Raw genomic sequence first — 12,543 nt, 5'->3', positions numbered from 1 at the left:
ATTTAGAAACTACATTTGGGATTTTAATGATTTTAAAATAATGAAACAAAGGCGTGACCAAACATTTTCAACGGTGTATTTTTTAATATAAATATTTGGCATGACAAAAAAAAACGAACAAACAAAAAAACTTAAAATTCAATGTTGAAGTGTCTCCAGCCAAGAGGGAGGCTTAATCCATGTACAATTTAGTTGCAGACATAATGTCGTGATATATCACAGGAATAAGTATACTATGTATTAATTCGTGTCTCTCGAAGAAGTGCAGAACAGTCCACCGTTGGTCTCCCCCAGAAACCATAGCCCGAGGCGTTGAGTCTTGGTATGAGTACGCACAGTACTCTCCACCGCCTGTAGGGGGCAGCACTTCCTCCTCCAGTGAGTGCTGACGGCGTTGAGGGTGTGGACGTACTGTACGGCAGCATTCAATCTCTCAGAGCTAACATAACCCTACGAATAACTTCTGCCGGGGAAAAAAAGCACCCTAACATACGTGGTAAGTACACAGTATGGAACGAAATAAAAATACGTAATAATTTTTTTGTGTTAAAACTGAGAAACGGTGGGTTCGCTTCTCAGTTTGCTTTCGTCAAATGAGAGAAACGGTCCGCGGCGTCAAGAATGTTGGTTAGCTTGTTAGCAACAGCTGCCAAAATGTCTCATTTTGTTATCCTGAGGGTGTTTATTCATGTGTCCAGGTAATTGAGGGAATTGTAGTTGATCCAGTGTAAAGAAAGCGTCCCGTAGTACTGTAAGACGTCAACAAGATAACGAGCAATGTCCCTGTTTTAGCGAGAGTAGATAACATTGTAGCTAGCAGTGAATTGATTGTGGTGAATGTTGCAGGATGATGTTAGCTATTAACTCAAAGCTCACTGCTACAGAAAGTCAGTTGTACTTAGACTGTGACGTTTTGCGTCCAGTTTTAGCATCGTTGTTTTAATTGTGTGTTTGGGTCATTCAAACATTTTAATATAAATATTCATTAATTTCAGCTCATGCAGATCCCGGTTCTTGGTTGGTGTTACGCCGCATTTGTGCATTTGTTACCCCTCTCACAACCCGCTGTGTGTGACCTGAACTAACAGTAGCATGAACTTTAAAAAGTTAAAGAAGTTCTAAAAGAAGCTGCAATCATTGAGTAGGTTTTGTTTTGTTCAACCATGTATTTTAACAGTTGTAGATTAGTTTTATGTTGATCAACTTATCAATGCCTTGATTAGGCTGTAAATTACAGTTCAGAATGTATGAAATAAAGTCACAGGGACAATAGTTTTACATCTACTAAAATGCAATTCATCAGGGATGCTATGTTTTCTGGGCCAGAACTGCTGCACTTAAAAAGTGCGTCACTGCATGCAAATGTTTTTAAATAATCTTAGAGTTTTATTCCCTGTGGCTACCATTTTGGATTGTTGATTGCAAAATTGAATGGATTCTATGTCCAGTGACTTATTATGTCACTGGTGAACAGAGGGGGATGGTGGATTAAAGGTGTGGGGATGAGGATGCGCACATACAGTGCCCCTTGCAGCTGAGTTCGGGAAGGGAAAAAACAATTTATTATGACAAAGGATTAAACTGATTATACCCTAGGATACAAGGTGCCTGTTGCAGCCGTGTTGTGATTCAGAAAGTAATGAGCAACATTTCCACCTAGTATGACTCAGGTGGACTGGATTGCTCAACACAAGATTTTCATGGTTTCTTAGCTGTGGATGTTTGCAGGTCTGTACAACAGTAACTGACAGAGAAATATTTTCTCAAGTTAACACTTTTATGTTGTTTTTTTTTTTTTCAGGGTTGTGTGAGTGCCGCTGAGTCTCTTTGTTTGTGTCCCCCACAGTCCCAGATGAGGGACTGATGCTGGCCAGGACCCTGCTGAACCCCGCTGGCCGCCTGTCTCATCTACGTCTCCATTCTTAAGAGAAGAGTACACCAGCCAAAATGGATGATATCTTCACACAGTGCCGAGAAGGCAATGCTGTTGCAGTTCGATTATGGTTGGACAATACAGAAAATGACCTCAACCAAGGGTGAGCGAAAGTTCATTTATCTTTCATCTATAAATTTTATAAGCCAGATGTTATTGGTATCTAGAATCAACCAAACACTCTCTTCCTTGGTGACCTAGAAAAAAAGGCATGAATAATAGTGACAAACGAACTCTAAATACTTAATGAAATACTTAATTTTGATGTCACTGTGCAATTATGATATCTAACCACTGCACAATGATCTTTTTAAATGAACAGACTCCTAAATTGGTAAAATGTCAATGACTTAGAACCAGTGTTAAGTTTTGAGATGACCTCATACTGCAGAGCTTCCTCTATTTTATATGGAAATGTCTCTTCCAACGATCCCTTTTGCACAATTGTACTGCTACTGTTTGCATATGACTCCCCACAACATTGATTTGTGATGCTGTATAATATGGTATAAAGTCAGGGATGTACAAGTTACACTGCACTCTGTGTTTACTTAAAGATGAGTTTGCAATTGCGTTCTCAAGCTTTGTTCCAGTGCAGGCCGGGAGCTGACTTTGTCAGTCCACAGAGACATAATGGCCTTAGATTGAACCTATTTCCTTTCGAGCAAATGTTTATCTCTGGAATGCCAGAGGAATAACTCAAAAGCGTGATGCTGGACAGGAAGTTTGCTCTGATGGTAGAGTTAGGGCGCACTCGCACAGGGCGATCCATATCGTCCCTGAGCATGTTTGCCCCAAATGTCTGGTCTGTTTGATTGTGAGTGTGATTGCTGGCTGTGGAGCACTTTTATGAAAAAGCAAAAGTTGGAAGTGGTGGGTTTTAGCATGGTACAAACACACATGGAGCATGGGCTGTAACTTACAGCAAGCAACAGGCAGAGTGCAAAAAAAAATGTGTCCAGGTTTACTGAATTACCAAGCAATGTTATAGCACGATGAGGGCAGGAGAATATTTGTACATGCATGATATTTGTACATGCTGGTTGAATTTCACTTTCTCGCTGTATGTTAATCCAAGTAGCCAACCTAGAGTGTGGATCCTACTTCTGTGACTCCATTAAATAAATGTTTGCCCACGGCACTCCCAACCAAATCTCAGGCTCTAATTCACGGCTTGGTGATGATGTATACAATGTAAGCGCAGGCCAGTGTGGGACAGGGGAAGATGCGCAGTTGTGCTTCAGCACAGTACAAGGCAGCCGGCCAAGTGTGAGTGCACCCCAGTCATGCTTGCGGTTACTTCAGGCTCTGCCAAACAGAGTGGACGTGATGTACCGCAGGTTTCTGCCAACATTGATATGTTGACTACTCAACAGTTCTGGCTGTCTGTTGGTCACAGATCATCAGTCGGTCTCGAGCTTCCTCTGTATCCTCAGCTGACTTTGTGAATAAAAACTTGGCAATGCGTAGAATGAGTGATGAACACAGGGGAGGGGTCTTCATCCTAGATTTAGAATGGTGGGGTTTGGTTTTTCAGAGAGATCAAACTTTTCTATAAAATATGACCGTTTACTTTGAACTGCTGTCTTTTTGGTTTGAGATTTATGATATTGGTTGAACAAAGGCTGAGCACATGCATCAACTATAGCTATCAGAATGACTTTACATTTTCTCTCCTGCTGGAAAATTTGAATGGTCAACTAGGTCTGTGACAATTTCATGCATAGCAACAGGGGCATTTATTATGTATGCTTCACTGGTGATTAACAGCAAAACATGATATGAAGATGTCGAGCTATTTCTTACATTTTGAGTCGCATTGGTGTCTCCAGTTGCTGAGTTCTGACCGAGAAGAGCCATTGAATTAAGTGAATATTTCATGTTGTCTGAGAGTTTTCCTGGAAATTCAAGAGGAATATTTACTCTTTTTAAAGTTATTGAAGTATAATAATATGCTTGTAGTAATTAGTAGCTCTTTTGCAATATTGTAATTGTCTTTACTATAAAAAAATGAATCATTTCTCTACTTTCAATTACTACACTGACTATTTTCCTTGTATTAATGTTCTCATCAATGAATAATGTATATTTGTGTATATCTGATGTGGATAGATGCTTCCACAAAATTCTTACTGACTTATCGCATGTCAAGTACTTCTTAACCTGGCTGATCTATGTTGCCTAGTGGGAGAAACATTCATATTTTTGTTTTTGTTTTTCATCAACCTCATGGCTCGTTAAGAATTAGTAATTCCTCCTTAATAAACAGTAAGCTCACTATGTCTCTGTCTGTCTGAGCTTTACCTTTTTTTCCCCCTGTTTCTGCGCTCCTGGATGAAGTGGTGTTTACATTGATGTAACTACCAGACAAGGAGTAATAGTGGAATGCTGAATCTCCTTACAAGGAATAACATGCATGCCTCTCGGGAGCTATCTACCACCTATCAAAATGAGAGTGGGCAGGACTTGAAGAGTCATGCGTGACGAGACAGGGAATCTGGGTGTGTGTGTGTGTGTGTGTGTGTGTGTGTGTGTGTGTGTGTGTCCTCCACAGTGAATTTTTCAAGAGGAATGCAAAAGCCCGTCACCTACCCCTCCTCCGCTTATGTGTTTCCTGTATTCGTTCTCCAGCAGCATTAGATTAGATAGCTCCACTCATTTCCCTGTTAATATTTCCTCCAAGTTTAAAAAGGGTTAAGTTGAGCATAGAGTCATAGTTTCATATTGGATTTGAGCCAAGGGGACACAAGTATTTTGATTCTAGGGTGAATTTTAGGATGCTTTCCTTGTGGCTGACCTCTTCTCACAACCTTATGTCAGACTAAATTTTGTCTCAAATAGAGAAAGGAGTTCCACTTTTTTCTAGGGCGTATTAGTTTTGGCTTTGAAGGCTATCTGTATGTAGTTTCCTGAAAATGTGCATCATAATGCAGTGCTGTAAATGTGTGAGTAATAGTTTTAACACCACTTTTTTCCCCACTTACCTTTCTGTGCAGCAAAGCACTTACCTTTTACATAGTGCTTGTGGTGTTTAGGCTTCTTGTTTGAGAAGGTGGTAGATTTATGCAGTGAATACGGATTTTATATATAACCCTTTATGTCAGGGCTGGAGTATGAGCCTGCCAACAGACAGGAGTCTGGAGGCTGGAATAACTTGTGTTGACAGTTTTTGTGAATGAGTCAACTTGGGTTACAGGGTTTAACATGGATCTGACTCTGCTGTCCTGTGAAATGAATGATAAAAAAGTTTTTTTTTTTTAAATTTTTTATTACATCCCTTCTGCTATAATATTATTTTAATACACTGAACCCCACTACAAAGTTTTAATAGAACCCATCTTGGCCATTTCTAGTCATCTGGACCATTAAAATGAACTAAATTAGTGCTGAAAGTACAGACAGGGGTTCCACCTCGGGCTTTTCAGTCTGCCAGACTGAAGGCTGTTGGCAGGTGGAAGTGCCTGAAATAAATTACCACAACTAGTGCGGAGGGGGTGAGCTGGAGAAAACCTTGGTGCTCAAGTGTGTTTGGAGTGTTGGATGAAGTTGGCTTAAAGGGAAAATATATCCTATAATAAGTCTCCCCAAATAGAAATAAGCACAGAAACCAGAGGGCTGGGGTGAACTTGGTTCCACCAGAGGTGCTTGTTCAGCTGCCAGCTACACAGATATGACACGCATTTTAAGTTTCTCAACAAAATGTCAGTCAATAAGGTTGATTGAAAATGGAGAAAGATTTAATTGCAATTTTGTTTCTCTACTAAATGTTCTTTATGATACAGAAAACAAGAAGGGAAGGCAGGAAATAAACAGTTTTTTGCTTTACATATTCCTACTAACATATCACATACTTCTTACAGTGGATGTAACCCTTAAAGCAATTTCTAACTTTGATCTTGCGATGTATTCACTTGCTTTTAAGTGAAATTAAGACATGCCGAGAAGATGCCATCAGCATGTCAGTTATTAACAGATGGTTGTGCATCTAATCATCCTGATATACTGAGACACTGTTTATGCGTTCAAGTCTTTGAATTAGTCAAATACCTAATTCCTTTCCTAAAGAGTCGCAAGCTTAACTCTGAAAACAAATAAAACCATAGAAGTGAGTCTGTGGGGACTCATAAACGCAGAAAAATTCGTTTTTAGGGTTTGGCCTTTGGTCTGAGGGGAAATTGCACCCCGAGCAGATCTGGTGTGACCTCAGCAGGTCAGCCAGTTGCACAGATAGATGTGTGTTGTGAGACTGAGGGTCTCTGTGAGACTCCTGCTGCTGTTTTGTGCAGAACTCCTCAGGACGTGTAACTACATGCCGGGGAATAGATGGGGACGGGGGGAGGGGGTTCAGATTCCTTTAGATTCATAATACTCCCTCAGTTCTCAGATCACGTTATTATTCTGTCTGCCTACTCCTAATTTCAGAGCAAATGCATAACTTTATCAACTGGAGGATTCTTCAGTGTCTTAGTACAAACAGCAAAGGCCACACTGGGTAGGAAAGTGAATGGAAAGTGGAATATATCACTGGCAATGTCCAGCTGTTTTCAGTGGAGCTGAGAGGGAGATGATGAGGGAGGAAGATTTATAAATGGAGGGAGGTGACCTCAGCTAGCAGAGGATGGAGAAAAGAGGAATGACGCACAGCAGCTGGAGTGTATATGTGCTGCTTAAGGAAGGTTCGCCGACCTTTTTAAGAAGAACTTCATCAGTTTCTTCAGCTACAATTGTTTTCGCGCTCTTTCTCAGTCTGGATTTCTTACCCTCTGAGGAAGTACATCAGTAATCAATCTAGTAATAAAGGCCACTGTGCTGTGTGTGTCACTAAGATGATGAGTGTCAGAGGCCTACTAACCATGGTCTCTGCTTGTGTTACATCAACTTCTATTTGAGAGATGAAGATATGTATATACTGTATATGTGTGACTATCAACGCTCCTCTTTCCCTGTAGGGATGACCATGGCTTCAGTCCTCTGCACTGGGCCTGCAGGGAGGGCCGCTCCAGTGTGGTGGACATGCTCATCATGAGAGGCGCTCGCATTAACGTAATGAACCGTGGCGACGACACACCTCTGCACCTGGCTGCCAGTCATGGACATCGTGACATTGTGGGAAAGGTAGTACACAAAAGTGATGGTTTCTACTAGTTTTTGTTCTTTTTTTCCTAGAACTGACTCATACTGTGTCAAACACATGCATCAGAAACTGCCAAAGCTGTGAATCTGTCACTAATCTCGCATTTGAAGTCTCACCAGCCAAAATACTCATGTATCTCTTTATCTTTGCTTCATGAACACAGGATATTATGAAACCTTAAATGATGTCATCTGAACTCACCAAACCAAAGTCTTGTCTGTTCTTGCAGTTCCTCAATCAGCAATTTCAAAATCATGAATGCTTGGTAATGAAGTTGTTGCAGAGTCTAGTCGGTCCGCTTATTTAGCTAAAGAAACAGTATTTTTCCTTGTGAATTGAATGTCAATTTTGCACAGTTTCATAATCAATCATAATGGCATTTCTGGGTTCCAGGTTTCCCAGTCTAAGGCTCATGTACATCTCTTGGCAAATTAAATCCCCAACCTAGATGGTAGTATTTGTCCTGTAAAGCGAACTTTTTGCGCCTAATCAAATGATGTGCTTCTTTTGCTGTTGTACATCCAAGAACCTTTCGAACATCAAACTCCTGCAGTACTCCTGTTTCTTTTGAAGAGGCCTGATAATGGTATATATACGGTTTGTAATCCTCAGGAGTTACTTGTGCAGATATGACACGATTAATTCAGTTTTTCAAATCAGCAGTTTGACAAAATAGTAAAAGTAAACAACCTGTTGTGATCTGTCAGGTGGTTGTATTGCGGAGAGACATTCTATGTTGCTTTCTGCAAAACACTCGTGGACATCTTGTATCTTGTCTCAGCCCACAGCCCTGTACGTCATAAAATTAGGTGTCTGATTTAGAGTTGCTGCCAGGCAGCTATTGAGTTTAATATTAGGCATGTCTCAATACCTCTGGTATGAGTCCACAGGCAAAGAAAAGCGCCACCATTTTTATTGGCAGCATTAAAGTTCATCTCTGTATTCAGCCCAAACAAGATGTGCCCAGCCTTGTTTTTACTCATAAATCCTTTGCTTCTTGTTCTCTTTAAGCTGATTCAGTGCAAAGCAGACACCAATGCAGCCAATGAGCACGGGAACACACCACTGCATTATGCCTGCTTCTGGGGCCAAGACCAAGTGGCTGAGGTTGGTATGACCTCTGGTGGTGATAAAGAGAAATCCCTTTTGTTCATGTGTAATTCCCATCAAATTATCCATTTCCTAACACCACTGTTACCCCAATTCTCAGGACCTTGTGATCAGTGGAGCTCAGGTGAGCATCTGTAACAAATATGGGGAAACTCCCCTGGACAAAGCCAAACCTCACCTGCGTGAGCTCCTCAGAGGTATCCCATCTTCCCTTCAAACCTAATTCTTCCACTTGAGCAACCACTCATTCTTTGTTTTGAACTTCTCTCTTTTCTATTTAGAAAAAGCGGAGAAAATGGGACAGAACTTGACTAAAATTCCCTTCAAGGACACTTTCTGGAAAGGCACCACCAGAACCCGACCCCGTGAGTCCAGCAGACCCATAAACCCACTTATTAGCTGACCAGTATGACTCTAGTTCCAGCAGAGTGCTGCGCTTGAGCTCAGAATGTTCCATGTTGGGCATCCAACAATTTCAATGTGGTGTTTTAAGTTTTTCTGCTTTTCCGTCCGCATATTTATACTTGAATAGGCTTTGTGAAAAGTTTTTCATGGGAGTTAACTTCAGTTTTGTGTTTTTAGGTAATGGCACTTTGAACAAGCAGGCAGGCATCGACTACAAACAGCTCTCTCTACTGGCTAAAATAAATGAGAACCAGTCTGGAGAGGTAATTTCTGCTAATGGCGTGTTTTTATTATACTGGAAGCTCATGCAGAACTGATGATGGGCTTATACAAAGACCATACCATTGATGTTGCTGTTCCGTATTAATTTCTTGTTTGTAGTTATGGCAAGGACGCTGGCAAGGAAATGAAATTGTTATTAAAGTGCTAAAGGTTCGTGACTGGACAACAAGGAAAAGCAGAGACTTCAATGAGGAGTATCCCAAACTCAGGCAAGTACTTAATCCAGAACATAAAGTGGTGTGTATATTCTGTGCTGTTGAGGTCACTCATATGTCTGTTTCCATTGTGTCGAAACAAACTCTATGTATTTGTGTCTGTTTATGTCAAATCCTGTGTGGGTTTGTTTCTTTATTTTCTCTGTCTGCCTACCTTTCCACTCTGTCCCTTACTCTTGGGCTCCATCCCAGGATTTTTTCCCACCCAAATGTCCTACCCATGTTGGGAGCATGTCAATCTCCACCCGCCCCTCACCCTATCATCATCACACACTGGATGCCTTATGGCTCTCTCTACAACGTGCTGCATGAAGGCACCAGTGAGTACTTTTACTCTGATCACAAAGTCTTCTCTGGATTTGTGATTTATTGCAGTTATGTTTTTGCCATATTGTTGTCATCACTGTTTGTCCTGCAGAAATCTCACTGTCACTTTGTTAAATGGTGAAAGTCAGAGTAGTTATTTCTCACCCTGCTGTCAGACTTTGTGGTGGACCAGACACAGGCAGTGAAGTTTGCTCTGGATATCGCCTGTGGAATGGCCTTCTTGCACACACTTGAACCAATGATCCCTCGCCACTATCTTAATAGCAAGAGCGTTATGGTAAGAAGAACCTTTGGAGACAGCACATCTAATATTGGCCTCGATTGTTTTATTAGATATCTGACCAGTCAACAGAAATTGTGCTTCCTAGAAAACTGCACGGAGAAATCAGTGTCCTTTACATCTGATAGTGACAATTTACTCAGTGTTCTGTGTCTCCACAGATAGATGAAGACATGACAGCCAGGATCAGCATGTCAGATGTCAAGTTCTCCTTCCAGTGTCCTGGCAGGATGTACTCACCAGCGTGGGTAGCTCCTGAGGGTAAGCATCACTCATACAGCACAGATCCAAAGTGACAGCTGAAGCAACACAAGCGGAGCATGAATGATGGATGCCGGCAACTCTAGACTGTTGCAGAGCCAAATGTAATCTACAGCTGATTTCCCAGAGAGATACATTGTAAATCTAACTTAGTTGGAAACATAAACTGATAGTGGAAAATAATCAGGGACATCTGCAAGACTAAAGTGGTGGTGTTGAGTTCACAGCAGTGTGTGTGGAGCACGAAGGGAGTGAGTGCTTTTTACAGTCTAATTATCAAAAACGAAGACTGAAATTGGTAGGGGGCTGCTGCATGAAGAAGGGACGCAGGACCAAAGATGAAATTAAACCCACAAGCTTAAATAGTGAGCAAAAAAAGTCCACAGAGAAGAACAAATAAGAGACTGGAGACCCTGTCCAAAATGAACACGTCACAGCAGTGGGTCGTCACATGAAGGCACTAGTCAGTGTCTTTCCACCTTATGTAAGCGATAATATCCAACAAGGTGTCCATTATCAGATGGCACATCCAAGCCAACCAGATTCAAGTATTCACCTCGACCGTGGTGGTAAATGAGATCATAAAACATATGCACAACTGTGCTTGAGTGACGGGTCCTTGTGTAACTCTGACTCGTTGCTCTTTGTGGTGCTCAGCCCTGCAGAAGAAGCCAGAGGAGATCAACCGTCGGTCAGCAGACATGTGGAGCTTTGCTGTCCTGCTCTGGGAGTTGGTGACCAGAGAGGTGCCCTTTGCTGACCTGTCCAACATGGAGATTGGCATGAAGGTTAGTAGGGTTAGATGACCCAAGGTGTGGCTAAAAAAAGTACCTCTCACTGATCTAGCTTTAGTAGATTCTAATGTTTGGATATTTTTGATTTTCAGGTTGCCTTGGAGGGTTTGAGGCCCACAATCCCCCCTGGTATCTCACCCCACATTTGCAAGCTCATGAAGATATGCATGAATGAGGACCCAGCGAAGAGGCCAAAATTTGACATGATTGTGCCAATTCTGGAAAAAATGCAGGACAAGTGAAAAACCTCTTGCGCCCACCTTTTATTGAGTCTGTGGACATCTCCCCCCAGATGTCTCTCTGCTATGTGGTGTGGTTCTTACCAGTATTGCCTTAAACTCTTACTCTACCTGCTGCAGTAAACGCCACTGTTGCTTCTGCTTCTGACGTGATTTCAGGAGCAGCTACTTTGTTTTTCTCACTTTCAATGTGACATCAGTTTTTTTGTTTTTTTTTTTAATGAGTGTCCTCGCCTTTCATCCCTGATGCGATCTTCCCGGAAGCTTAAGCATTGCCTGTTCATATTTTTAACTATAATCATATGGACTAAGAGTCTTAAGGTGACTGAATAACCTGTGGAGGTCTGCATGGCGGCCTGCTGTGTTTCTTCAATGGTTCTATGGTATTGTTTAGGTCTGGGGTGGGCTCACTGTTAAAAAGTCTTTCTTGAAACTGGAAACTTCTCCACAGCTATAATGGAGTCTCCTAATAAATTAAATCACATTTTAACCCAAACCAGGCCTTGTCAAGATATGTGACTGCTAAAAATTGTGTGCAGTTTGGCAAGCATGATAAATCTTGAAGCCTTTTCATGAGTAAAATTAAGAAACTTTCATTTTAGCGATGGGCTTTGTCTACCTTGAGTATTCGTCCTTGACTATCCTGCGTAACGTGCTGAAGATGATCTGAGAAATGGCCAACACTTTTTTTTTTCTAGGCAGCCAAAATGTCAGTTCTGATTCTTACAATTTTGCCCACGAAACTTTGTAAATGCATTACAAATGGCTGATTTGCGTCTGTTAATTGTCTTGATATGTAACCTACTAGATGTCTAAAATATTTTATTAAAAAAAAGAAGCTTATTTTCATTTCCCTAAATTCCCTGCCTTCCCTAAACATAATTGTTTTAAGACATTATTTGGGTTCTCTTAGCTGTACTAAAGAGTATAGTCTGGCTCTTTTTCTAGATGTCTAAAATTCCTTGAGTTATTACAATGTTAAGTACTGGCAATCTATTTAGTCAACCATGTGATTCCCCTTTTTTTTCTACCTTGTAGTATCTGGAATGAATACTACCCCGAGACTGTAATTTAATATGGAAAGCAATGGTACAGTTTAAATTGTTCTGTTGTCGAGCACTACCCGTCCCCCCCCCCCTTTTTTTTTCCTCTTATTTTTAGCTACATCAGAAGCTGCTGCCACCAGAAAGTGACTGTGACCTTAAGGGGATGGTAGTGATGTTCTTCAAACTGTCACGTTGTTTCATTACCTGTTTTTTTTTTATTATATTTGATCTGCAAGATTATTTTCTTCAACAAAATGTCATTCTAGATCAATCCCATGGGTTTGGTTTTCCTCCCTGAAATAGTTTTTTTTCTTCTTTTTTCCCTCCAGCTAGCTTGTTTGTGCTGAATCACAGGTTGATGCCAAAATCATGAATGACTTTATTCAAATGTATGTATTTATATATAAATATATATAAATATAAAAGTATATTAAAGTGGAAAGAATGGGCACCTTTTGAATGTTTGAGTTCATAATGGAGCTTGGAGAAAAAAAAGGATAACTGGAAGAGTCAGCAT

General features: G+C 41.0%; 1 protein-coding gene across 2 annotated transcripts; it reads left to right on the top strand.

Moving 5' to 3' along the window:
* The first annotated feature begins 344 nt into the window (after positions 1–344).
* LOC147254979 (scaffold protein ILK) lies at positions 345–11,563 on the top strand. 2 transcript variants are annotated; one of them, XM_086216578.1, is made up of 13 exons: positions 345–496; positions 1,802–2,036; positions 6,883–7,048; positions 8,079–8,174; positions 8,278–8,374; positions 8,459–8,542; positions 8,760–8,845; positions 8,964–9,073; positions 9,272–9,399; positions 9,562–9,683; positions 9,848–9,947; positions 10,605–10,735; positions 10,834–11,563. In XM_086216578.1, the coding sequence occupies exons 2-13, from the start codon at positions 1,948–1,950 to the stop codon at positions 10,981–10,983; spliced, it is 1,359 nt and encodes a 452-aa protein (XP_086072704.1). In that variant the 5' UTR covers positions 345–496; positions 1,802–1,947; the 3' UTR covers positions 10,984–11,563. The 2 variants fall into 2 exon arrangements, with proteins under 2 accessions (XP_086072704.1, XP_086072705.1); XM_086216579.1 differs by having other exon boundaries at positions 347–496; positions 1,847–2,036.
* Positions 11,564–12,543: the final 980 nt, after the last annotated feature.

Source organism: Aulostomus chinensis, chromosome 10 (assembly GCF_037954235.1).
Source record: "Aulostomus chinensis isolate RoL2024-O1b breed Wild chromosome 10, RoL_Achi_v1.0, whole genome shotgun sequence".
NCBI classification, from domain to species: Eukaryota; Metazoa; Chordata; class Actinopteri; order Syngnathiformes; family Aulostomidae; genus Aulostomus; species Aulostomus chinensis.
This window is presented reverse-complemented; position numbering and strand designations above follow the sequence as displayed.